Here is a 27,158-nt window from a genome sequence, read left to right on the forward strand (position 1 = left end):
TCACATGCCCATATGGTGTGTTTGCTTATAGGCAGATGCCATTTGGCCTGTGCAATGCACCTACCACATTTCAGAGATGTATGCTCTTCATCTTCTCTGACAAGGTGGAGAAGTTCCTTGAGGTATTCATGGATGACTTCTCCGTCTTTGGAGACTCATTTGACTCCTGTCTTGACCATCTAGCCCTAGTTCTCAAACGATGCCAAGAGACAAACCTGGTTTTGAACTGGAAAAAATGTCACTTCATGGTGACTGAAGGGATTGTTCTTAGGCATCGGATTTTAAACAAAGGAATAGAGGTAGATCAAGCCAAGGTAGAGGTAATTGAGCGATTACCACCACCCATTAATGTCAAAGAAATCAGAAGTTTCTTTGGACATGCAGGATTCTACATGAGGTTTATTAAAGATTTTTCTAAAATCGCAAAACCCCTGTGCAACCTACTAACCACTGACACTCCATTTGTCTTTGACCAAGAGTGTCTACAGGCCTTTGAGACTCTGAAAGCTAAGCTTATCACTGCACCTGTCATCTCTGCACCTAACTGGGACTTACCATTCGAACTAATGTGTGATGCCAGTGACCATGCCATTGACGCAGTCCTGGGGCAAAGGCATGACAAGCTTCTGCATGTCATTTATTATGCCAGCCGTGTTCTAAATGACACGCAGAAGAACTATACTACCACAAAGAAGGAATTACTTGCAATGGTCTATGTCATTGACAAGTTTAGGTCCTATCTAATAGGATCTAAGGTCATTATCTACACTGACCATGCTGCTCTAAAATATCTACTCACCAAGCAAGATTCTAAACCCAGGCTGATAAGATAGGTATTACTCTTGCAAGAGTTTGATATAGAAATCAGAGACAGAAAAGGGTCAGAAAATCAAGTGGCTGACCACTTGTCTCAGATTGAACCAATAGAAGAGACATCCCCTCCCTCTACTGAGGTGTCTGAAACGTTCCCGAATGAGCAACTCTTTGCCATCTGGATGACACCTTGGTTTGCAGACATTGCAAACTACAAGGCTATAAGATTTATCCCTAAGGAATACAGTAGGCAGTGATAAACCACTATTTTTTAGTTTATCTTGTGCTCAATTGAGTGATTTTTATCAAGTCTTTGCACACTTATTCATACAATTTGCATGATTTTACAATTCCTTCCCAATTTTGTTCTATGGTTGAAAACTTGCTTCCTAAGCCTTTAAATTGTGTATTTTAATTTCCCTTTTTCCATTCGATGTCGTGATCCGTGCGTTAAGTGTTTTCAGGTTTTATAGGGCAGGAATGGCTTAAAGGATGAAGAGGAAGCTTGCAAAAATGGAAGGAGCACAAGAAATAAAGGAGATGACCAGCGAGGATCGACACGCACGCATGGCTCACGCGTGCGCGTGATTTGGAAAATTTCACAGCGACGCGTGCGCGTAGCTGACGTGTACGCGTGATAAGCGAGACTGCACAGCGACGCGTGCGCGTACCTGACGCTTACGCGTGACACGCGAAAAGGACCATCGACGCGTACGCGTGACTGACGCGTACGTGTGACGTGCGCCACGTGCAGAAAATGCAGAAGACGCTGGGGTGATTTTGGGCTAAGTTTGGACCCAGTTTTCGGCCCAGAAACACAAACTAGAGCCAGGGGACAAGTAGAGACTCAACACACATTCACATTTACACAGTTTTAGCTTTTAGTTTTTTCAATCTTCGAGAGAGAATTCTACTACTTCCTCTAGGGTTCTTCACATTTCTAGTTTCAGAGTTTTATGCTTTTGATTTGGATATTGAGAAGAGTCACTACCTCCGTTGAAGTTTCCATTATTCTAGTTTGTTTCCTTATTCCCTTACTCTTTTAATCGCCCATTAACCCTGTTCAGATATAAATGTTTATGGTTTTGGAATTTATTAATGAAAAGAATTATTTTTACCTTTAATTAATTTCCAGTTATTATTTAATTTATCATGTCTTCTTCTTATTCCCTTTATATGTCTGTGAAAGTTGTATTCATGTCAATAGAGTAGACTCCTAACTTGACTTGGGAGTTGATTAAAAGGAGACCCTTGAGTTGGAATACTCAAGTGTCAATTTTAATTGGAAGTTGTTGGCTAACTCTCTATTCACTAATGCCAATCCTTCCACAGGAGAGGGTTAGGACTTCTGAATCAGAGTTAGCTCAATTACTTGATTTTCCTTTATTCGGTAAATGTTAACTAAGTAAAAACAACAACCTCTTACTATTACACTTGAGAAAGTTCAATAAGGATAGAGCTTCCAATTAATCTTCTCCCAGTCAAGGCTTTTTATTTTGATTATACCAATTCTCTCGTATATTTTCATTGTTTTAATTTACAATCATTTATTTTTCTGTTCTCCAACTATTAAAAATTTCTCAGAAAACTCCTGACCAATAATCTGCACTCTCTTGTTAACTCGTTGGAAGACAACCTGGGAATTCTACTCCTAGTATTTTATTCTTAAATTGTAACAATCCTTTCTAAATTGGTAAGCGGAATTTTCGTCAGTTAAGAACTGTACTTGCAACGCTGTTCTTATTATAAATTCTTAATCGGCAATTTTCCACCACGTCAGGTAGCGAGCCCGAAAGCTCATTCATGATGCTAGATACTACTTGTGGGATGAATCATATCTCTTTAAGAGATGCTCAGATGGGATAATCCGCCACTGTGTGTCTGAAGAAGAGGCACAGAGAATCCTATGGCATTGCCATGGCTCCGATTATGGAGGATACTTTGGACGAGAGCTGATATCAGAATTATCGTTGGTCTAGAATTTCTCAATAGAAAAGAACTTCGTTGTAAGCATAGTTCCAAGCCAACAAATAACTCTCCATCAAAGTTTTAATTTGTTTGTCATAAGGACAAACCCCAATAAAAATAAACTGAGAGTATTTAAGCCTCACGTCATCTCACAAGGAATTGCAATGAAGTGCTCTATTATTGGATATGAAGAAACAAGGGGGTTTGATTTGGCAATTGACAAGAAAAGTAAATAACAAGAAAGTAAATGACAATTAACTAATAAAGAAAAGGAAAAGAACTCTTGCTAAGGCATAGAAATTGAGATCACTATCCTTGTCTACAAACCATATATTGAAAATTACGTGGAACCAACCCATCAAGTCTACTTCTATGCTTGAAGGAAGTCAAATAGGCTTGATCAATATCAACCCATAAGTCCCCAATTTTAGGGTTTATCTTGGGTAGAATTTATGGGGTTTTATCAACATTCTATCACACCTATCTATATAAAATGCATAGTTTTGTGTCTCCTTCCTAATTTTGCTTAATGATTAAAAACATGCTTTTTAGGCCTTAAATATGATATATTTTAATCCTCTTCTATTACCATTCGATGCCATGATGTGTTTGTTGAGTGATTTCAGAGTTTATAGGGCAAGAATGGACTAGAAGAGAGAAAGGAAGCATGCACAAATGGAAGAAACATGAGAAATGGAACTTTAGAGCATTAGCATCGACGCGCACGTGTGGGAGCATGGTTCTGGGATTGGCACGCTAAAGTGGACGCGTTCGCGTGGCTGAGCAAAAACCTCATCGACGCATACGCATGCCTGACGCGTATGCATGACTTGCAAAATCTCATTGACGCGTATGCGTGATCCACGCGCACGCATGACGCTTGGCACGTCACTTCATTAGTGAGATCGTGGCTGACGATTTCTGAGGAGCTCCAGGCCCAATTTGAGCTAAATTCTGGAGGGAAAAGACCCAAGGAACCGAGGAGGAAAGGGGGATTCACATGTTAGACACTTTTTTAGCTAATTTTAGAGTTCATGTTTCTAGAGAGAGAAACTCTCACTTCTCTCTAGGTTCTAGCTTTCTCAATTTCAAATTCACTTGGATCCTTTGGTTAGATCTGTTTTGAATTCAATTTTATGTTACTTTAATTTGTAGATCTCATTCTTCTACTCTCCTTTAGTGCTCTTGTTACTCTAGTATTGTAGATTTTGGATTTGGATCTTGTTTACTTTTATTTCTATTAATGCATTGACGAATTTCATGTTAATTGTTGTTAATTGCTTGATTGTGGTTAATTGTTTGTAGTAGATAACCTTGATTTGAATTTTCTTCTTAATTTCACAATGTCTTCCAATATTGCTTACCAAGTGTTTGAGGAATTGTTAAGTATAGTTATGGAGTAGATTTTCACTCTTGGCTTGGGGGTTGGGCAATTGGAGAGACTTGAATTGTCAAAATCTTTTGTTGATTGACAATTGGAAATTACTAGTTGATTTGAATGTCACTAAAGCTAGTCTTTCCTTAGGACTTGACTAGGACTTGTGGACTCAAATTGATTATCTCCACTTGACTTTCCTTCATAGTTAGAGGTTAACTAAGTGGAGCAATAACCAATTCTTGTCATAATTGATGGAGGCAATAATGATAGGAATTCCAATTCTCACCCCTAGCCAAGTATTTTACATTGATTGATTATCATTTACTCTTGTTAGCCTAATTTCTTGGTTTACTTAGTCCAATTGTTAATTGCTCATTGTCTTAATTCATGCTCGTTTACTTTTCTTCTATTCAACTCCAAAAACACCAAGAGAACTCCTAACGAATGATGTGCATGTTAGGGCAACTCCTAGGGAGAACGACCCGGGATTCTATTCCCGGTTATTGATTATGAATTGTGGTGACACATTTTCTAAGTTTGATGCAGGATTGCTTGTTGGTTTATACTATACTCACGATGGAATTTATTGATAAATTCTGGACCGACAAAATATCACGCATCAAAATGGCACCGTTGCCGGGGAGTTGCATATGTGTGCCATGTTGTTGGTTAGTGTAAATATGTTGATATGTGAATACTTGTATTTCCCTTGATTGTTTGTTAGTTCAATTGTTAGTTAGGATTAGTCTTTGTTTAGTGCAATTTTTTGTCATGAGCTCTATGCTTTTTCATTGAATGATGCGTTCATTACTGGATCCAAGCTTAGCCACATTTGATCCAGAAAATTGAGAGGACTTTACTCCATATTAGGCAAGCTCGGAGATGGTTGGCCTTTGGAAGGGGTGAAAGGGTTCCTACCAATTCACCAACCTTACCTGAGGTTGAATCCGAAGCGTCATTCGAGGAAGAAACTATATACTCTTCCATTGATACTACTAATACTTCTTCCATTGATCTAGGTACCAATACTATAGCCGCTCCAAGAAGAGTCACTCTTAAGGAGGCCGGTGCTCCGGACTTTGTTCTTTAACCGCTTCAAGTGCGTCATCCGGAGATGAATGCTAATTTCGAGCTCAAAACCGCCTTGATCAATCTCCTACCCATGTTCCATGGACTTTCCGCTCAAGATCCTATTAGGCACCTTAGAGACTTTCAAGGTGTATAATCAACAACTAGGCGGGAGGGTTCCGATGAGGTTGCTATTTGATTGTTTGCCTTCCCATTCTCTCTTGAAGGAAGAGCTAAAGAGTGGTTCTACACCTTGCCCGATGAGATTGTTGGTTATTGGGATTTGCTTAGAAGGGAGTTTTTAGATAAATTCTTTCCTCTGAAGGTGACAGATAGGTTAAGGAAAGAAATTTTCTACATTGTCCAAGGTGAATTATAAACTCTTTACGAGTAATGGGAACGGTTTCTGAAGCTTCTTGACTCATGCCCTCACCACATGATTGACACTCTAGTGTTGATTAGCTATTTTTGCCAAGGAATGAAACCTCAAGACAAAATCCTCCTGGATGCTTCAAGTAATGGTTCCTTGACAAAGTATAGAACGGCAGAGGAAGCATGGCAACTTATCACCGATTTGACCGAGTCCACCTAACATGCTAGACATAGAAACAATCATCCAAGAGCCATAAATGAAGTTTTGTCTAGTGGTGAGACTGCCGCCCTTACCAAAACCTTAGGAGAGATGACCAATATCCTCAAGCAACTCCAACTCAATCAACAACAACCTCCACTTCCTCAACAACAACAATGTTAATAGTTGGTTCCTCAAAGAGTGTGCAGAATTTGCTCTTGTTACTCCCATTACACCGATGAATACCCAAGTCTCCAAGAGGACAATACCTTGGTGGCTACTAATGCCTACTACAATCGTCCATATCAAGGGTCAACAAGGAGGCAATTATAATCAAGGGGGTAACTACAATCAAGGTTGGCAAGACAATCCCAACCAAGGGTGGAGGGACAACTATAACCAAGGAGGTAGAGACAATGGTGGGAACCAAAGGTAGAATAACAACCACCAACAAACCGGTACCAACAAAACCCTCCATACCAACAACAAAACCAAGGAAAAGCCTATCAAACCTACCAACCACCTCACCAAAGGCAAGCACCTCAACTCAACCATCCATAAGTGCCTCAAATCACCTAGCCTCCTTCTTCTTCCAACCAAGATGAGACACTCCATTCTATTCTTCAAGGACAAAAAAAGTTTCAAGCTTCACTCAACTCTAACATCAACGGTCTTACCTCAATCATCCAAGCTCTTCTTTCCCGTATGGAACCCTCTACCTCCAATACTCAACCATCGAGTTCTAGTGCACTACCCTCTCAACCTTTACCCAATCCCAAAGGTGGCATCAATGCCATCACCTTGAGGTCTAGCACCAAATTACAAGAGAGGAGTCTCGAGGAGTCAAGCCCAAGAGAAGTTACTCAAGATGATGATGTTGTTGAGGTAGAAGAAGTTGAAAAGGAGGATGAGGTACAACAAGTATTTGAAGAAGAAGTTGCTCAACCAAGGAGTGGAGTTCCTAAGGATGGAAATGTCTTGTAAGAAGCTACTCCAATTCCATTTCTTATGTTGGCAAGGAAGACCAAAAAGCAAGTAGAGCTAGATCCCAAGATGGTGGAGATATTCAAAAAGGTTGAGGTAACCATTCCTCTTTTTGATGCTATTCGCCAAGTCCCTAAATATGCCAAGTTTCTAAGAGATTAATACCGGATAAAGCAAATCTCGGTTTTTGTTTCCCTTGTGATGGACCCGGAAGAGGAGGGACATGCCAAGTATCCGCTTGGGATCATGTCTTCTTGGGGCTATTCTGGATGTACAATACAATTTCAGTAGTCATATTCCATTTCAGTTGGAAAATGCAGTCAGATGTTTGGGGTACTATAAACGATCAAGGGGTAGTTACTCATATCACAGGAGGAAACTTTGCGCAGAGTTCCATTACCATTAATGGGTGGCTCCGCGATTTCTTATGGGCACAAGCCTCCCAGGTAATTCAGTCTTATGGTTCTTCATTATCTGCATATGGTCTCTTTTTCTTGGGTGCCCATTTTGTATGGGCTTTTAGTTTAATGTTTCTATTCAGCGGGCGTGGTTATTGGCAAGAACTTATTGAATCCATCGTTTGGGCTCATAATAAATTAAAAGTTGCTCCTGCTACTCAGCCTAGAGCCTTAAGTATTGTACAGGGACGTGCTGTAGGAGTAACCCATTACCTTCTGGGTGGAATTGCCACAACATGGGCATTCTTCTTAGCAAGAATTATTGCAGTAGGATAATGGCTAGGAGGATTTGAAAAGCATTATGGCATTAAGATTTCCAAGGTTTAGCCAAGGTTTAGCTCAGGACCCCACTACTCGTCGTATTTGGTTTGGTATTGCTACCGCACATGACTTCGAGAGTCATGATGATATTACTGAGGAACGTCTTTATCAAAATATTTTTGCTTCACATTTCGGACAATTAGCAATAATTTTCTGTGGACTTCCGGTAATTTGTTTCATGAAGCTTGGCAGGGAAATTTTGAGACATGGGTACAGGATCCTTTACATGTAAGACCTATTGCTCATGCAATTTGGGATCCTCATTTTGGTCAACCGGCTGTAGAAGCTTTTACTCATGGGGGTGCTCTTGGTCCAGTGAATATTGCCTATTCCGGTGTTTATCAGTGGTGGTATACAATTGGTTTACGTACTAATGGGGATCTTTATACTGGAGCTCTTTTTCTATTATTTCTTTCAGCCATATCCTTAATAGCGGGGTGGTTACACCTACAACCAAAATGGAAACCGAGCGTTTCTTGGTTTAAAAATGCCGAATCCTGTCTTAATCATCATTTGTCAGGACTATTCGGAGTCAGTTCCTTGGCTTGGACAAGACATTTAGTTCATGTCACTATTCCAGGAGCTAGAGGGGAATACGTTCGATGGAATAATTTTTTAGGTGTATTGCCACATCTTCAAGGATTAGGTCCACTTTTTACAGGCCAATAGAATCTTTATGCTCAAAATCCAGATTCCAGTAGTCATTTATTTGGTACCCCTCAGGGAGCAGGAACTGCCATTCTAACACTTGGGGATTCCATCCACAAACGCAAAGCTTATGGCTGACTGATATTGCACACCATCATTTAGCTATTGCGATTCTTTTCCTGATAGCTGGTCACATGTATAGAACTAACTTCGGGATTAGCCACAGTATAAAAGAGATCTTAGAAGCACACATTCCTCCAGGGGGTAGATTGGGCCGTGGACATAAGGGTCTTTATGACACAATCAATAATTCACTTCATTTTTAATTAGGTCTTGCTCTAGCCTCTTTAGGAGTTATTACTTCCTTGGTAGCTCAAAACATGTACTCTTTACCTGCTTATGCGTTTATAGCGCAAGATTTTACTACTCAAGCGGCGTTATATACTCATCATCAATACATCGCAGGATTCATTATGACAGAGCTTTTGCTCATGGAGCTATATTTTTTATTAGAGATTACAATCCAGAACAAAACGAGGATAATGTATTGGCAAGAATGTAAGACCACAAAGAAGCTATAATATCGCATTTAAGTTGGGCCAGCCTGTTTCTGGGGTTCCATACTTTGGGACTTTATGTCCATAATGATGTCATGCTTGCTTTTGGCACTCCAGAAAAACAAATCTTGATCGAACCCATATTTGCCCAATGATACAATCTGCCCATGGTAAAACTTCATACGGCTTCGATGTACTGTTATCTTCAACGAATAGTCCGGTGTTCAATGTGGGGCGAAGCATATGGTTGCCCGGTTGGTTAAATGCTATAAATGAGAGTAGTAATTCTCTATTCTTAACAATAGGACCCGGAGATTTCTTATGCATGAACAAGGAGAAGATCCATGATTTAAAACTATTCCATTGGGAAGCTCAATTTTGGCTTTGATGGGGGTTATACCAGAGAAATGTGGTGACCCTGGTCCTTGCCTAGTCACTTGCACTATAGATGGGGTGCAATTTGTTGATTGCATGTGTGATCTAGGTGCTTGTGTGAGCATTATGCCTTTGTCTGTTTATGAGGTCTTGAAGCTTCCACCATTGAAAGGTCGGCCGCCAGGTTTGTTTTGGCGGATAAAAGCATAATTTCTGTAGTTGGCATTGTGGAGGATGTTCTTGTGAGTATAAAGGGATTGGTCTTTCCGATTGATTTTCATATTCTTGAGATGCCTCCTAGTGATTCCGGGAGAACATCATCTATCTTGCTTGGAAGGCCATTTTTGAAGACCTCCCGGTTCAAATTGGATGTTTTTTCGGGTACCTCACTACAAGAAAAACACCCATTCAGGCACACTTGAAAAGTGTAGCCAAAAGCGAAAAAAAATGATGCCTTAGGCTACGGCTACGCTTTTTGGGCTACGGCTACGCTTTTTGGAGTGATTCCTATTCAGCCGTTGCCTATTCTCAAAGGCTACGTTTTTCTGCACCAAGGGCTACGCTTTTCAAGTGATGCTATCCAGGACCAAAGACTACGCTTTTCAGCTTTCATTTTTTCAGAATAGGCTACGCTTTTCAACGCTACTGCATCACTTGTAAAGCGTAGCCACATTGTATACCATATCTACTTTTTATAAGCGTAGCCTTAGGTCCCTCTTTTTTTTTGTATACTACAGCTACTGCATATAAGTGTAGCCTTAGGTCTCATTTTTTTTATATATATCTAATAATTATTAATACAACATAATAGTTAATAATTTGATTACATATATAATAATTCTGCATTTTTATTTAAGTGAGTTGAATATTATAAAATAAAAATAAATATATAATTATACTTATAATACACTTATAATAATTATACTTATAAATGCCTGGTAAGAGAAGTGGCAAATTACTACAAAGTTACGAGCTTCAAGAAATTCAAAGAAATAACACACTTATAATAAATTGCAAATCAGTATGTTCTTTTATTATCATAGAAATATCATAATGTTAAGGACATTTTTGTTGTGGGGGGGGGGGACTATAAGCCAACTTGTTCAACTATTGAGTTACTAACTTCAGTCAGCTCTTGTTCAGGGCTCCTCGCCAATAGAGACACTTCTAGTCTTGCATCATTGTTGTCAGCTAATTGAGCTTCAAAATCTTCATCAAATGCAACTGACAGAGGTGATTTCAAATTCAGAATGATATATTGAAATTGATATTATAAAGCAAAAGATAGATAGCTAGGTGAATTAATTATACAGCAAAATAATTAAGTTTTGTACCTGAACCATAGAGAGACAGTAGCTTTAGCTCCTTTAGGTAAAACTTTATTATCATTGGATTTAAGAAGTTCAGCACTGGCCAATGGACTCCCGCCAAATGTACTGTAATCAATAATATACAAAGAAGTTCAACACTCTTCTCTTGTTTAATTAATAAACAAATTTGCTTTCATTTCAATAAATGAAATTACTCGACCTATACAGAAGACTAAAAAATATTGCCAAGTGGTAAACAGAAGTATAAAACTTCAGACAACAGTCACAACTATCGGTAAGAAAATGTAAATAAAGGAATCATAATAAGGACCATTTATAAAAAGCATTTGTATGATAAAATTAAACCTTCCATGCTCTCCTGGTATTATACAAAGCATTACATCCTTGTCTGCAAGAACTGCACTCATAGGAAAAACTCCTCCACCCAATGCTTTCCCTAGTATCTGAGTAAAAAGACAGAATAAGGTTCAACTCATAGTGCTGGGAAAGAATAAAAAGATATACAATTCACAAGGTTAAGCTGATTTCTATTTTCTAACCACAACATCTGGGCGAACTTCTTCCCAGTCACAAGCCAGTATCTTCCTTGTTCTTGCTAACCCAGTTTGTATTTCGTCTGCAATCATCAGCACATTGTATCTGGTGCAAAGATCTCTAACAGCTTTCAAATAGCCATCTGGAGGAATGATTACCTTCAAATAAATAATAAAAACATATCAAAAGATACAACCGAGATATGTACTTTGAGAAATCAGAACATAATAAAAATATGAATATTCAACCGAATGTCATGGCTCTTGACCAAAATGAAATCTATAAGCACACTTATCTTTTTCTTAGCCAAAGAATTTGAAGAAGCAACAAGGATTTCCCACTGTATGTAAACATAATATAAAACAATCAAATGGTGAGACCGGAAATAACACCATCAAACTATAACATCAGGGTATAATGTATATAGCAACTTCTTTAGCATCTCAATTTTCAATTCAACCAACAAGGTAAGTGTTGCCAAGCAGATTAAGTGTTCTCAAAAGATCATACCCCAGCTTCACCCTGGATGGGTTCCAAAAGAAAGCCAGCTATGTGTTCTCCTTTTTCTGAATTTTTTCACAGAAAAAAAAATCAAAGATCAGTCAATTTAAAATAAAATATAGTGATGAAAATGTAAAGCAAAGTATGGGAGCACTAAGAACCTTTAAAAATTCTTTCAAGGGCTTCTGCATCACCAAAATCAACTTTAAGATGGCCAGGAAATAAAGGACCAAAACCCCGGGTAGCTTCATTGTCACAACTCATAGATATAACAGCTAGTGTACGGCCATAGAAGCAGCCACAACATGACACAATAATAGCCTGCCACAAGTATCGGTGAACATAAATAGACAAACACCAGGAAAATTTAAATCTACATCTCATAAACAGAAAAGAAGATGCTATATTTTGAAGAGTAGACTTCCTTCATTTTATCTTTGCAGAGGAGGAGTACCAATACATCTTACAAGCATTTAGTTTCCAAAATATTTATTGAGAACATATGTCAAAACAGATTCTTCAGGCCATAGCTAAAGCATTTCTCCCTTTAGTTTTGCAAATACTATTAATATCCACAGAGAAAAGGGGGTTGGGGGAGGAAAAATAAAGTCATAAAGTATTGTGGATTTCAGCTTAGCATGTCATGAGATATTCCTTGTGTACTAGGCCACAGACCCACACTAAGCAAACATTCACTTCAACCTCATAACCTTGGAAAATGTAAAACATTAAGATATGACTACTGTTAAGATGATCTCATTGTTATACCTCATCTTTGGGAATTATTTTCTTTTTATAACCCCACTTTCTTGCTAATTTTAGAGCTATTTCCATTCCTTCAGCACCAGTGTTCATGGGAAGAACCATATCTTAACCAAGCATACTTGTCAAATGCTTAGCAAATGGTGGAAACCGATCATTGTAAAAGGCTCGAGAGCTCAGGGTCAGCTTTTCTGCCTGCTCTGTTAAGGCTTTCAGAATTTTAGGATGGCAATGTCCCTAAGGAAAAGACAGGCACTTCAATAATTAGAAATTAACTTCTATAACTCATTTGGGCACCATTTCCGAATCAAAATTCGAGATCTATAGCTTAGGGAATAACCATGAGACAAGTGCATAGCAACCAAAGGACATCATCACGCACTTCAATCATGAAAAAGGAGCAATGCTTTAATACCAGAATTCATGTAAATGCCAAGCACCTCTGAGAAGGAATAGGGAGATCTGGTACTCCTCCAGAAGAATTGCCATATAAATATAAAAGCAGAGTTTAGTGGAGCATCACTTCTTATTTGTTTGCACCACAACAAGATTAATGATAATGCCTTCACAGATATAACCTGCTTGATTAAAACTCCCAAATTAAAACCCTTAAATTCGGAACCCTAAACCTCTAAAATTTCAGAACCAAATAGAAATCAATACATACATATTCAACGATGTCAGCACAGAGAAGACGATGATGAGAAGCACGGAAATGACGATGGTGACGGTGGCACAGCAACAGCGATGGTCAGAACAGCGACGGTCATCAGCGATTAGGGCACAGAGAAGACGATTAGAGTAGAACGGAGAAGAAGAGCGATGGTCAGTGCAGCAACAGCGACGGTCATCAGTGACGGCGAGAATGGCGAAGGTGAGGGTTGTGTGCGACAGGGTTGGCGAAGGTGAGAAGCGCAGAGATGAGAGCGAACAGGAGTGACGGTCAGTGGTGAGTGGTGATGAGTGGGTTTCTTCGCGATGGTGAGAGGGTTTCTGCGCGATGGTGAGTGGTCAGTGGCGATGGTGAGTGGTTTCACGATCAGTGCAGGGATGAAGGAAAAAGACGGAAAAAAGAGGAATTTACAAAAATTTCACTAAGTGTTTCGAGAAAAAGAGGGAAAAAAAAGTTACCAAGTGTCAAGTTTTTGGCTTTAGATACATTAGGCATCACTTTTTAAGTGTACTTAAAACTTAACAAATAAGCTACCTTCTAAAAGCGTTTCCTTTGATACAAAAAGTGAATCCATAAATATTAATCTAAGGCTACGCTTTATAAGTGATTTCTATAATACCTAAGGCTACACTTTTTAAATGATGCCACAATTGTGTATCCTTTTCCCTCATAAAAAGGCAACACGGAGAAAAGCGTAGCATATTCATAGAATAGGCTACGCTTTTCAAATGTAGCTTAAAAAAAGTGTGGCTGAATGGGTATTTTTCTTGTAGTGCCTATTCTTTTGAGACTAATGGAAGAGAAGTGAGCTTTAACCTTGATGAAGCCATGAGGCATCCACCAGAGGACCATTCAATTTTTCGGTGTGATATGATTGATAATGTTGTGGCCGAAGTCCACCATGATGGTTTTGGTGAGAAAAGTATGATTTAAGGTCCAAGTGTGGGGAACCTGCATGAATGTGAAGAAGATACCTTACCACCTCCGGTGTTACCGGATGATCGAGTACCAAGTCATGAACAAAGTGTAAATTTGAAACCACTTCCACCCCACCTAAAATATGCTTTTCTTGAAGATAATCAAAAGCTCCCGATGATTATTGCAAAGGAGCTCACCTCCCAACAAGAGGAGGAGTTGCTTAATATCTTAAGGAGAAACAAAAAGGCTATTGGGTGGAGTTCGGCGGACTTAGTTACTCAAAGAACTGTTAGAAAGATCTTAGACTGCAAATTTTGGTGGCCTACAATCTTCAATGATGCATCTCTCTTTCGTAACTCTTGTCCATAATGCCTAAGGTTTGGAAATATTTCCAAGAAGAATGAGATACCCCAACAAACCATGATATTTTGTAAAATTTTTTATGTTTGGGATATTGACTTTATGGGCCCCTTTCCAAATTCTAATGGTTTCATGTATGTTCTGCTAGCTATTGACTATGTTTCCAAGTGGGTGGAAGCAATTCCCACCCATACTGATGATGCTAATGTGATTCTTTCTTTTGTCCGGAATAACATTATTTATCGCTTTGGATCACCACGAGCAATCGTGAGTGATCAAAGCTCTCATTTTTGCAACAAAAGGATGGCAGGTTTAATGAAGAAGTATGGCATCATTCACATGGTTGCTATGGCCTACCACCCCCAAACAAATGGGCAAGCCGAAGTCTCCAACCGGAAAATCAAGCACATATTGGAGAAGATTGTGAAGCCTCATTGGAGGGATTGGAGTTCTAAGCTCAGAGATGCGCTTTGGGCTTACCGGACGGCTTATAAAACACCAATTGGTATGAGCCTATTCCAGTTAGTCTATGGGAAGGCTTGCCATCTCCCGGTAGAGGTGGAACATAAGGCTTATTGGGCCGTAAAAGAATGCAACTCAGGCTTTGGGGGGGGGGGGGCTGGAATCGAAAGGAAGTTACAGTTGGTGGAGCTTGAATGCCTTCGATTGGAAGCCTATGAGAATTTAAGGCTCTACAAAGAGAGGATGAAGGCGGTGCATGATAAGAACATCAAAAGGAGAGAGTTTAGAGCTGGGGACCTAGTCCTCCTCTATAACTCAAGATTGAGGTTAATGTCAGGCAAGTTAAGATCAAGATGGGAAGGACCTTATAGGGTGGAGAAAGCTGAGCCATATGGAGTCTTCCACTTGAGTCACCCTTCAAGCCCCACAATTCTCAAGGTTAATGGTCATCATCTGAAGCTTTATCATGGAGAGAAGATGAAAAGCAACAAAGAGGTTGAGGTGTTCCTTCTTGAGGATGCACCTGAAGGCGAAGAGATATGAGCTCATGACCATCCAACTTAAGGACGTTAAAGAAAAGTGCTAGGTGGGAGACACCCCACCATGGTATGATCTTCCATTGTACATAGTTGTTTGCATATGGTTTTAAGAGTCTTTGTGAATTTTGTGATTGCTTGATTTTGGGAGTTTGTTTAAGTATGCTTGTTTTGTTTGATTTTTGTTGAGATGCTCATGAGGATTTTATTGATGGTGGTTTGACTGAATTGGAATGTTAAAGAAATGCTTAATCTTGAGTGTTAGATGAAGTTTTGAATGTTTTTGACCTTTTTAGCATGCATCACTGCCAAAATTGTGTTCTAATTACTCTTCCTCATGTGCATGAAAAAAAAAGGGGGTCGACCCACGCGCAAGCGTGAGCGACGTGTGCGCGTCGACACGTTTTCCACAGCTCCTGGTACAAAAATAAGAGAGTTGTGCAACATTTGTGTGCATTTGGTGCTGGGAGCACACTGCTCCCTACGCACAAGCGTCGGTGACGCTTACGCGTCGATTACGATTCCTGGAGCCTCTGGTATAAAAACCAGAGAGTTATGCCTGATTTATGCGAGAGTTGTGCGGGCAGCACAACTGCCACCACGCGTAAGCATGGGTGACGCTTACGCGTCGGTTGCCAATCTCACCAACCACGCGTGTGCGCAAGCAACGCGCACACGTCACTTGTGCTGCAACCAACTCCTAGTACAAAAACCAGAGAGTTGTGCGAATTTTATGCTACCCTTGTGCGCAACGCACAACTATGTCCACGCGTTCGCGTCCCCTGTTGCGTATGCGTCCTATCCCATTTCTGCTACCCACGCATAAGTGTGGGCGACGCTTGTGTGTCACTACTCTTTTTCGTTCATCCACGCGTACGCGTGGATCATGCGCACGCGTCGCATCCCACACGTACCTGATATACAGCACACCCTGTTTTGAATAATTGTTTCAACTTTTCTTCTTCCATTGCTTCTTCCTTTCTTCTCCCACCTTCATACCACCTTGTCTCTACCCACGACCATCGCCTCTGGCGACCACCTCCAGCGGTCCCCCATTTTCTCTCTCCTCTCTTTCTTTCCCCCCTCTTCTCCTATTTTCGACTTACACTCCAACTTGCTTTCTTCCTCTTCTCAAGGTGTTACTACTGCTCCTTCTTCTTTTTTGTCTTATTTTAAATTTTTCTCTTCTAGTTGCATTTAATTACTCTCTTCCATTTCCTTCTTGGTTGCATTTTGGTTACTTTGTTCTTGTTTATTTGCTTACTTTTTATATTTTTCATGGGTGCTGAACTTGAGCTATTAATTGGATTGGGTGGAAATTTTGATATCATTTGGTTTATTTGTGTAATGTGATGTTGGTTGATAATTGGTACTTCATTTGGGGTATTATTTGTTTGAATTTTTTCTACTTGCTCATTGTTTGAATATTTCACACCAAGTGTTTGTTAAAAGGCACCTATACCATTTTGGTTCAATTTGACTTTATGCTCTCAACTTGGTGCCTCTTTTTCATCCACTTGCGTTTCTTTATGTGCATTGAGCTTACTATGCTTCATATTTAGCATTCTTCTGCTCATCACCCATGACTTGCTTCCTTATAGCATATTACAAGATTAGTGGTCTCACTATTTCTAACTCCACCTTCTTCCATTACATGCTTTATTGTCTTGGAGTTAGACTAGGTGTATGGTTTTCTTCTGCTTATTATCTTTCTTACATGTGCTACTCTGTGTTGTTATTGATGCTTGAGTTTATTCTTCTCATGCCTTATACTTGCATGCTTCTCCTACTCTTGCATCTCATTCTAGTGATATACCCCGTGATTATGTTGCTGTCTTGTTCACATATTGTAGCTGTTATGTCCTCAAGACGCACTATTCCCTTTGGGCATTACATTTCACTTGTATGTTATTCTCCAAATGTTGATTCTTTGGGTTTAATGTTTCCTCTTTTCCTTCTTTTTTCAGGATGGCCACCAAAAAAGGCAAGGAGAAGGCGTCGAAAAAGCTGGCCACAAAAAGGACCCCCAAAGATCAACCGCCAAGGCACACCCTACACTAGGAGCTAAGCCCCTCTCCAAGAGGGCAAAGACGATCATTCATGTTGATGAACAAGAGAAAGGTAATCCTGCAAGGGACCCCACAAGGTTTTCCAACCATTTCTGTGAGCTCATGTTCCCTGCTATGGTTGAAAGAAATTATCATTCTGAGCATCTACTCACCCCTCCAGAGCACACTGTTTAGTATGTGATGCCCCGCATTGAGTGGCGACAATGGAGATTTCTAATGCGGAGACCGCAAGAAGCCAACCTTTCTTGGGTGGTGGAGTTCTACTCCAACTACCACTCCCCTTCTCTTTAGTCAGTCTATGTGCACCGGAAGCAAGTGCTGTTTTCAGAGGAAGCTATTCAGCGGGTACTTCATGTTTTACCAGTACCAGAGGAGATAGACGGTTACCAAGAGGTCGTACGTTAGTGCAATGAATTTGGGTTCGATTGGGATTCAATCCTTTGGGTCATTGCCCAACCAGAGAATCATTGGACCCAATGGAGACTCAGGATGCAGCCTAAGTGCATTGACGCACGTGCGCTTATGGTGGAGGCTCGAGCATAGTCCCAGATCTTATCCCATTACGTGCTTCCAAGCACCCATAAGTCATCCATCACGACAGACTTAGCCCGCCTTGTCTGGTGCATTCTCACGGAGAGGCCAGTCAATATCCCTCTCCTCATTCGACAAGCGATGGGTCGGATCCATGCCAAGGGTAATCTACCATTTCCTGCGTTGGTATCAGATTTGGTTGCTGCTGCTGGTGTTCCCGTGAGGCTACGGACATGAAAGCCATAATTCCGGCAAAGGGCGATATCATCCTGAGCGGGAAATATCTTCAGCCTCCTACGGACACCACAAGCCTTGACATAGCTCCTCCTTCCGCCATTCTTACCACTTCATCAGCACCACAGAAGTCAACCCATCAACTACTTGTGGAGCTCACTGAGAAGGTAGATCGATATGAGCGGCGAAACAAACACTTATTTGCTAACATGATGAAGCTTTGAGGTTGTGTTAACCCGCCTACGAAAGAGCCAGACTTTTCCACATCCGTTTCCAACCACAGTGAAGCAAGCACTCCAGACACAGATGGTGGAAGTGGCGACCCCGGTCCCACTTTGCGTATCACCAATGGCACGGAGGAATGTACAAACTTCTAAGTGTGGAGAGGTCCTTTACCGACTTCCGTAGGTAACAACCCTTTCCTTTTCAACACCCATAATTCTGATTTTTTTTATTAGTTAGTCATTGCATTGCATGATAGGTTGCATGACAGTTAGAATTTGTACATATTTTACCACTTCTTTCTTATTTTAGGACTACTTGGTTAGGGTGATAATTGATTTTCTAAGAAACTATTTTAGGGCACTCTACCAATTTGAAAAAATTTTTTGTTGAACTTGCTTGAAAGAATTTATTTTAGAACATGATTTTTGAGCTACGAACACAAGCATGTGAGTTTTGAGCCTAATTGTGTGGTTACATCATATAACCACTATTTTCCTTCTTGTGTGCATTATTCTTTTTCTATGATTGTAATCCTTGATTTGTTTGATTCTTTATGTCCATTATTTCATGTATGAATGCACTTATATGATTGAGGCCATTGTTTCGATTAGCTCACTTATCCAAATAGCCTACCTTTTATCTTCCATTGTTAGCCAACTTTGAGCCTATGCTAAACCCATTTGTTCTTAATTTTAGCACATTACAAGCCTTAAAGCAAAAAATAATAAATGTCCCTTGTTTAGATCTTTGATTAGCTTAGGCTAGTGAGAGTGCTTATCATATAATTTTGGGAGAGTTGGGAACATTGGTTGAGGTAAAAGTGTATTTTTGTATTTCTACTGAAAATATTGGGAATTGGGTACATACTCAATTGTTAATTAAATATAAAATCATATGCATTGATACTTTTGTATATACTTTATTGCAAAAAGAAAAAAAATGCAAAATAAAGAAAAATATATAACAAAAGAAAAATAAAAAGAAAAAAGAAGAAAAAAATATAGAAAAGAAAAGCAATAAAAAGGGGACAAAATACCCCAAAGTAAAGATCAATAACATCAATGCATATGGGATGTGAATTGAAAAGAGAATGCATGAATGTGTAAAAAAGTGAAGAATGGGTAGTTAGGTTTGTTTAGAACAGTATAGGTTGTTATATAGGTTAGGTGGGAAGTTTAGGTTAATCAAAGATTCAAATTTCAAACTCACTTGACTATATGCATCCTTACCTTTACCCTAGCCCCATTATAACCTATGAATAACTCCTCATGATAAATGTATGCATGCATTAAATAATTGTTGATTGTTAGATGAAAAACAAATCTTGGAAAGCATGATTAGGGGAGAATTGAGTGATCAACCCTATACACTTGAGCGACTAGAGCAGATACACTTCTGGTGAGGGTTCAATGCTCAATTCCTTGTTCCCGGCTTTCACGAGCTTTCTTCTTGCATGTTTGTTCATACTTCATCTTGATATTTGAATTGGTAGGATTTATGAATTATCATACTACCTGGCCCTACTTGTTCATGTATGTCTTGGAGATTGATTTACTTTTAACCAAGTAGATAGAGTTATATTGCATTTAGTTGCATGCATATAGATAGGTTTATATAGTTTCTTTGCATTGAATAAATGTTCATACCCCTTTTATTGTCTTTCTTGGTTTAGCATGAGAACATGCTATTGTTTAAGTGTGGGGAGATTTGATAAACCAAAATTTTAGGGTTTATCTTGGGTAGAATTTAGGTTGTTTTATCAACATTCTATCACACTTATCCATATAAAATGTATAGTTTTGTGTCTCCTTAATTTTTCTTAATGATTGAAAACATGCTTTTTAGGACTTAAATATGCTATATTTTAATTCTCTTATGTTACCATTTGATGCCGTGATGTGTTTGTTGAGTTATTTTAGAGTTTATAAGGAAAGAATGGACTAGAAGAGAGAAAGGAAGCATGCACAAATGGAAGGAACATGAGAAATAGAGCTTTGGAGCATTGGCATCGACGCGCATGCGTGGCCAACGCGCACGCATGGGAGCATGGTTCTAGGATTGGCGCGCTAAAGTGGACGCTTTTGCGTGGCTGAGTAAAAACCTCATCGACGCGTACGCATGCCTGACGTGTACGCATTAGTTGCAAAATCTCATCCATACGTACGCGTGACCCACGCGCACGCATGACTCTCGGCACGTGACTTCATTAGTGAAATCGTGGCTGGCGATTTTTGAGGAGCTCCAGGCCCAAGTTGAGCTAAATTCTGGAGGGAAAAGACCCAAGGAACTAAGGAGGAAAGGGAGATTCACACATTAGACACTTTCTTAGCTAGTTTTTGAGTTCATGTTTCTAGAGAGAGAAACTCTCACTTCTCTCTAGGTTCTAGCTTTCTTAATTTCAAATTCAATTGGATCCATTGGTTAGATCTGTTTTGAATTCAATTTTTTTGTTGCTTTAATTTGTAGATATCATTTTTCTACTCTCATTTAGTGCTCTTGTTACTCTAGTATTGTAGATCTTGGATTTGGATCTTGTTTACTTTGGTTTCTGTTCCGAGGGTTACCTGAAACTGTAGGACAATCTCGGACGAGATCTTCTGTGTTGATCGGAGATGACGTGTCCGGCTTTGAGTGGAGGCCGGAGCTATCGTATCTGACTTGTTGGGCTTGGCTACACTGCTGATCCTTCATTACCGAAAGGTGGGGGTACCTGCAAGGGACTCCGATGCTTAAGTTAGCAAGGGTATTAAGCAAGTTTTTAGTAGAATCAGAGTGTGAGTTATACCTGGGTGCTCCAGTGTATTTATAGTAGTGTGGGCTGACCTTTCTGATAAGATAAGTTAGTTATCTTATCTTATCTTATCTTATCTTATTTTGGGTGAAGTCAGCTTATCTTCAAAGGAACCGCCTTTATCTCTATAGGCTTGGATTGCCTTTGGATTTAGGTCGTGTTCCTCTATTTGGGCCCTTTATTGGGCTTTCCTGTTGATTTGGCCGATATCTTTAAGAAGAGATCGGATAGTCGGACCTGAAGAGGTTGGTCGCCATGTCGCTAAACATCCCGGGTCGGACAGCTCGATCCAGGGTATGAACAGTGCCCCTGCTTGAGCTCGGTTTTCTGCTTTGAGGTCGAGTTTTTTGACTTCGAACTTTTTATAGCGAAGCCGAACTCGAGCACTTTTGTCAATTCCTTTTTTGTAGAGATTTTTGAATGTAGAACGTTTTCCTCTAAAAACGCGTGCTTTTGTATTAGCGCTTCATTCTAGGGAGCGTGCGAGGGTTTAATACCTTCATTAATTGGTATTAATTGCCCCGTTTCTCTTGGCTTTATTTTGAATTTTGCTTCTTCAGAAAAACGGTTTCTCTTCTTCCTTTTTCTTTGTAACTCCTTCGTTCTCTCTATCTCTGTCTTTTCTTGCGTTGCGGTATCTTCCAGTGATCCAGTGATTCCTTCCTTTCTACTTCTTCCGGAACTTCTCATTTCTCCAGGTTAGTTCCATTTTGCAATTACTTTTCTCTTTTGTTGCTTTGGCTTTGGTTTTGTGGTGAAGTTTTGATTTTGCTTGGAGAAAGTTTGGATCTTTCTGTTTTTGTTGCGCCTAATTGCTGTTGTATTGTGTGTTCTGGGAGTTTCTTCATCTTTCGTATGAACTTTTTCGCTTTTCCTGTTGCTTGATGCTTTTAGGGCTTTTGCATGTTATCACCGTTTCTGCTTGTGCTTTCGATGATGGTTTTTGTTTGATTCTGAAAAAGGTTGTGTCTTTGATGATTTTCTGCTTGGCATTTTTTATGTTGACAATGCTTTTCGTTGATAGACTGTAGAAAGATAGTGGCTTAGATGACTTTTGTGTTTTTACTTCCCTCTTTCAAAACGTTTGTCTACTTGAAATCTTCTTTTCTTGTTTGGGAAATGTCGGGACGTAAGATGTAGATTTTTCTTGAAATCTTGCTTTGCCACTACCTCTAAAGGATGCCCCAGGACTTTGGTTTGAGTCTTGGGGTTTTCCTTTTCTGTTTGTATCATATTAGTCGAGTTGCTTTGCCCCTCCTCCGAGATGTTTTTTAGTGATCCAATCTTCTTTTCTTTTTGTAGGATTAGTTGGCCTCATGTCTTCTCGCAATAACGTTGTAGAGATGTCTTCCAAAGTTCCCGAGGGGATGTCCGATTGGCTGGACTCCCTTGTCCTAATGTGTGTCTTTGTCGTGGACACTGAATTTTGTGTAGAGCTGAGAAAACGTCATAGGATTTGTGGTAACAGTGCTCGGGAGAGGGATTATGAGCTTGTAGCTCCTGACTCTGATGAGAGGGCTTGTTTTCCTACTTCGGTTGAGGGGGAGCGTCCCTTATTCTATGTCTATGAATATTTCTTCAACCAGTTGGACGTTACTTTTCCTTTTACTGCTTTCGAGATTGACTTGTTGTGGTCATGTAACATTGCTCCATCCCAGCTTCATCCAAATTCCTTGGGTTTTATCAAGATATTTCAACTACTTTGCCAAGAGTTAGGCATAACACCTTCTCAAACTCTTTTCCTCTATCTTTTTGTCTCGGCCAAGCCTGGAGGTTCTTCCAAAAAGAAAGCTTCCTGGGTTTCTTTCAGATCGGCCCAGGGGCATAAAGTTTTTGCCATGTATGATGAGTCTTTTAAAGATTTTAAGAATTATTTCTTCCGAGTCCGTGCTGTTGAGGGGGTCCGCCCCTTTTTTCTTGATGAGAATGACGAGCCTGCTTTTTCTCTAGAGTGGCAAAAGAATGTGAGAGTGCCTCGTTATACATGGGAGATGCTTAATGAGGTTGAGCGGGCTTTTGTGGTTGTTCTTAAAGATTTGTGGGGGGAACCACCCCATTTGGATACAAAAAGATTTTTGAGTGATCCATCTTTGGTTCGAACTACTTTGGGTACTGTCTGACTTGTTTCTTATACTTGTTTCTTAGTTTTGCTTCTCCTAGGTTGTGACTCATCATTATGGTTGATTCTGTATTTTCAAAGATGTCGAAAAACAATGATTCCATGAAGGCCTACAAGAAGGCGAAGAAGGCTGCTGCTGCTCAAAACATCTCGGCCAAGGCGGCCGGAGAGGGATCTTCTCAAGTTCCAGTGAAGCCGCCCGTGCCGAGTTTTCCTGGGCCGAGGAAGGTGATCCCCACTCCTCGAGTTCGTCTGACTGATCCTCCACAGACTTCTACCACTACTTCTGGTGCTCCTCCCGACAAGAAGCAAAAAACAATTGAGGCCTTTAACCTTGACGCCCCTGATTTTAATGCAATCGAGTTCGTAGATCAGCAAATCGGTCCCTACGGTGCCCTCCCCATGGATGATGTATCAATCCTTCGGCATCTAGATTTTATGACCCAAAACAGTGTTAAAATGGCATATATGGGGGCTGCCCTGTACCGAACTGCTCAGAATCTTCATCTCCATGCCACCAAAGAATTTATGGAAGAGGCTAAACAGTAGTTTGACCGGATGAAGGGCCTGAAGGAAGAGCTTGAGGTAAAGGTAGCCAAGTTGGAGAAGGATCTGGAGAACAAAAAGACGAGTTCCTTTGCTCTGGCGGCTTCTGTGCGATTGGCCGAGAACACGGCATTGAGGCATAAGGACAGTTACGTTACATCTTATCGGGAGGTGGTGCGTCTGAGGGTGGAGCTGGAGTCTGCCCGAGTAGACTATTCCGAGCTCCAAGGTCACCTCGTCGGCAGCGTGAACGCTGCCTATGATAATTTAAAAGAGCAAGTTCAAGTTCTTGCTTCTGAGGTTGACCTTACTCTCTTTAGCTTGGACAATGTTGTGAGGGATGGTAAGATTGTCCCCGACGACCAAGATGATGATGATGTTGATCCTCCCCCTGTGCTTTCTGCCAAGGTGTCCGCTTTTACAATTCCTCCGGTTGAGGTTGGTCATTCTGTTTCTGATCCGGACTGTCAGATTTTGAACCGAGATGACGGTACCGTCGATGCTGTGCCTCTCCAGGCTCGCCCTCCTTCACCCTAGACAAATGCTGCTAAAAAGTCTTCTAATCTTTAGCTAAGTTTTCTTTGGATATTTGCATAGTTGGCCCGGCTTGTGGGCTTTAAAACTCTTTATTTTGTAAAAGTGGATCTAAAACTCACTGCTTAAACCCCTTCTTTAGTACTCCTTGGGGGTATTTATACTACTCCTAGTAAAATAAGAGAATAACAAAAGTGAAAAAGGAAAATTACATTTTAGAGGGAAAAGAAGCTCAATAAGTGTGACCTCCCAGCTGGCGTGTGATTAGCGTTGTAGTTGCGTGTCACGTGCTCTTCAATTTCAGCTTGGCGTGCCACGCCCAGCCCTTCAAGTGGCACGCTCGTCTCTCTAACAACCTTGGTGTGCCACGCCTTCGAGCTCAAGTGGCATGCCTGATAAACAACTATTTTATGGTTTATATTGTGTTTAATTGTGTGGTTTTATCATGATCTTCACCCACTTATTCATTAATTTAGCATGCATTTATATTTCCTTCCTGGAATTAGTACATGATTGAAAACTGCTTCCTAGAGATTTTTAATTATGCATTTTGATTCTCCTTTATTCCATTCGATGCCGTGATCTGTGTGTTAAGTGTTTCAGGCTTTATAGGGCATGAATGAGTTGGAGATTTGAAAGGGAATCTAGCAAAAATGGAAGGAACACAAGAAATTAAGGAGATAACCAGCGAGAGGTGACGCGGCCGCATGGATGACGCGACCGCGCGGAAGAGAGCAAATTGCAGTGACACGGCCGCATGGATGACGCGACCGCACGGCATGGAACAGCACGAGTGACGCGGAAGCATGGATGATGCGCCCGCGTGGTAAAGCGAAAATGCGAATGACGCGTCCGTGATGAGCGGATAATTTATACGCTTTTTGGCATTGTTTTTAGTATGTTTTTAGTAGGATCTAGTTACTTTTAGGGATGTTTTCATTAGTTTTTATGTTAAATTCACATTTCTAGACTTTACTATGAGTTTGTGTATTTTTCTGTGATTTCAGGTATTTTCTGGCTGAAATTGAGGGACTTGAGCAAAAATCAGATTCAGAGGTTGAAGAAGGACTGCTGATGCTGTTGGATTCTGACCTCCTTGCACTCAAAGTGGATTTTCTGGAGCTACAAAACTCAAAATGGCGCGTTTCCAATTGCGTTCGAAAGTAGACATCCAGGGCTTTCCAGCAATGTATAATAGTCCATACTTTGCCCGAGTTTAGACGACGCAAACTGGCGTTCAACACCAGCTCTCTGCCCAATTCTGGCGTCCAGCGCCAGAAACAAGTTGCAAAGTGGAGTTCAACGCCCAAAATGGCACAAAAGCTGGCGTTCAACTCCAAGAAGGACCTCTACACGTGCAACACTCAAGCTCAGCCCAAGCACACACCAAGTGGGCCCCGAAAGTGGATTTATGCATCAATTACTTACTTCTGTAAACCCTAGTGACTAGTTTATTATAAATAGAACTTTTTATCATTGTATTCGTAGTCTTGGTTACTCCGGTTCCCCTCTGGGACCGAAACCAATGAACTCCATTATCACTTATGTATTTTCAACGGTAGAGTTTCTACACTCCATAAATTATGGTGTGGAGCTCTGCTGTTCCTCAAAGATTAATGCAAAGTACTACTATTTTCTATTCAATTCATCTTATTTCGCTTCTAAGATATTCATTCGTACGTCAACCTGAATGTGATGAACATGACAATCATCATCATTCCCTATGAACGTGTGCCTGACAACCACTTCCGTTCTACCTTAGATTGAATGAGTGTCTCTTAGATCTCTTAATCGGAATCTTCGTGGTGTAAGCTAGAATGATGGCGGCATTCAAGAGAGTCCGGAAAGTCTAAACCTTGTCTGTGGTATTCCGAGTAGGATTCAATGATTGAATGACTGTGAAGAGCTTCAAACTCGCGATTGCTGGGCGTAGTGACAGACGCAAAAGGAGGGTGAATCCTATTCCAGCATGATCGGGAACCTCAGATGATTAGCCGTGCTGTGACAGGGCATCTTGGACCATTTTCACAAGAGGAGGGGATGTAGCCACTGACAACGGTGATGCCCTTGCATAAAGCCAGCCATAGAAAGGAGTAAGACTGATTGGATGAAGATAGCAGGAAAGCGGAGGTTCAGAGGAACGATTGCATCTCCATACGCTTATCTGAAATTCTCACCAATGATTTACATAAGTATTTCTATCCTTCTTTTAGTATTAATTTTGAAAACTCCATAATCATTTATTACCTGCCTGACTGAGATTTACAAGGTGACCATAGCTTGCTTCATACCAACAATCTCCGTGGGATTCGACCCTTACTCACGTAAGGTATTACTTGGACGACCCAGTGCACTTGCTGGTTAGTTATGCGAAGTTGTGAAGATATGTTTAGACCATGGTTATGTGCATCCGTTTTTGGTGCCATCGCCAGGGAATCAATTTCGAACAATAATTCACAACCTGAGTAACAATTTCGCATACCAAGTTTTTGGCGCCGTTGCCGGGGATTGTTCGAGTTTGGACAACTGACGGTTCATCTTGTTGCTCAGATTAGGTAATTTTCTTCTTATTTTGTTTTCAAAAAGTTTTCAAAAATTTTTCAAAAATATTTTCTTCTTTTTCGTTTTTTTCAAAAAAATATTTTCAAAAAAATTAAATAAATAAATATTTTCAAAAATATACTTTTCTTCAGAATTTTTAAGAATGAATTCTAGTGTTTCATGAAGCATGTTGAAGCCTATCTGGCTGTAAAGCCATACCCAAACTGCTTTGGGATTGGTCTTCAACTAATCACCTCAATGGAGCCATGTCCAATTCTTCTGGATAGGGTATGCTAGGCGTGTCATGTCTGAGTTACATACTAAGGCTTGGCTGGCTATTAAGCCATGCT

The 27,158-nt window shown here is 40.3% G+C and overlaps 1 protein-coding gene across 1 annotated transcript; it reads right to left on the reverse strand.

Annotated features, from left to right (window-relative positions):
* Positions 1–10,355: 10,355 nt before the first annotated feature.
* Positions 10,356–12,380, reverse strand: LOC107636542 (ornithine aminotransferase, mitochondrial-like). The gene is made up of 7 exons (XM_021121188.2): positions 12,276–12,380; positions 11,669–11,828; positions 11,517–11,572; positions 11,012–11,164; positions 10,818–10,915; positions 10,476–10,577; positions 10,356–10,365 (listed from the first exon to the last, which is right to left on the reverse strand). Exons 1-7 carry the CDS (start codon positions 12,372–12,374, stop codon positions 10,356–10,358), a joined length of 678 nt encoding a protein of 225 aa, XP_020976847.1. The 5' UTR covers positions 12,375–12,380.
* Between the last annotated feature and the right edge of the window lie 14,778 nt (positions 12,381–27,158).

This window comes from Arachis ipaensis, chromosome B4, assembly GCF_059453495.1.
Source record: "Arachis ipaensis isolate K30076 ecotype BB chromosome B4, ASM5945349v1, whole genome shotgun sequence".
Classification (NCBI taxonomy): Eukaryota; Viridiplantae; Streptophyta; class Magnoliopsida; order Fabales; family Fabaceae; genus Arachis; species Arachis ipaensis.

Coding starts and splice junctions, on each gene's coding strand:
- LOC107636542 (XM_021121188.2), bottom strand. CDS start 12,374: ATGGTTCTTCCCATGAACACTGGTGCTGAAGGAATGGAAATAGCTCTA. Junction 11,829..12,275: donor AAATAATTCCCAAAGATGAG/GTATAACAATGA, acceptor TACTTGTGGCAG/GCTATTATTGTGTCATGTTG. Junction 11,165..11,516: donor CCATCCAGGGTGAAGCTGGG/GTATGATCTTTT, acceptor ATTTATTTGAAG/GTAATCATTCCTCCAGATGG.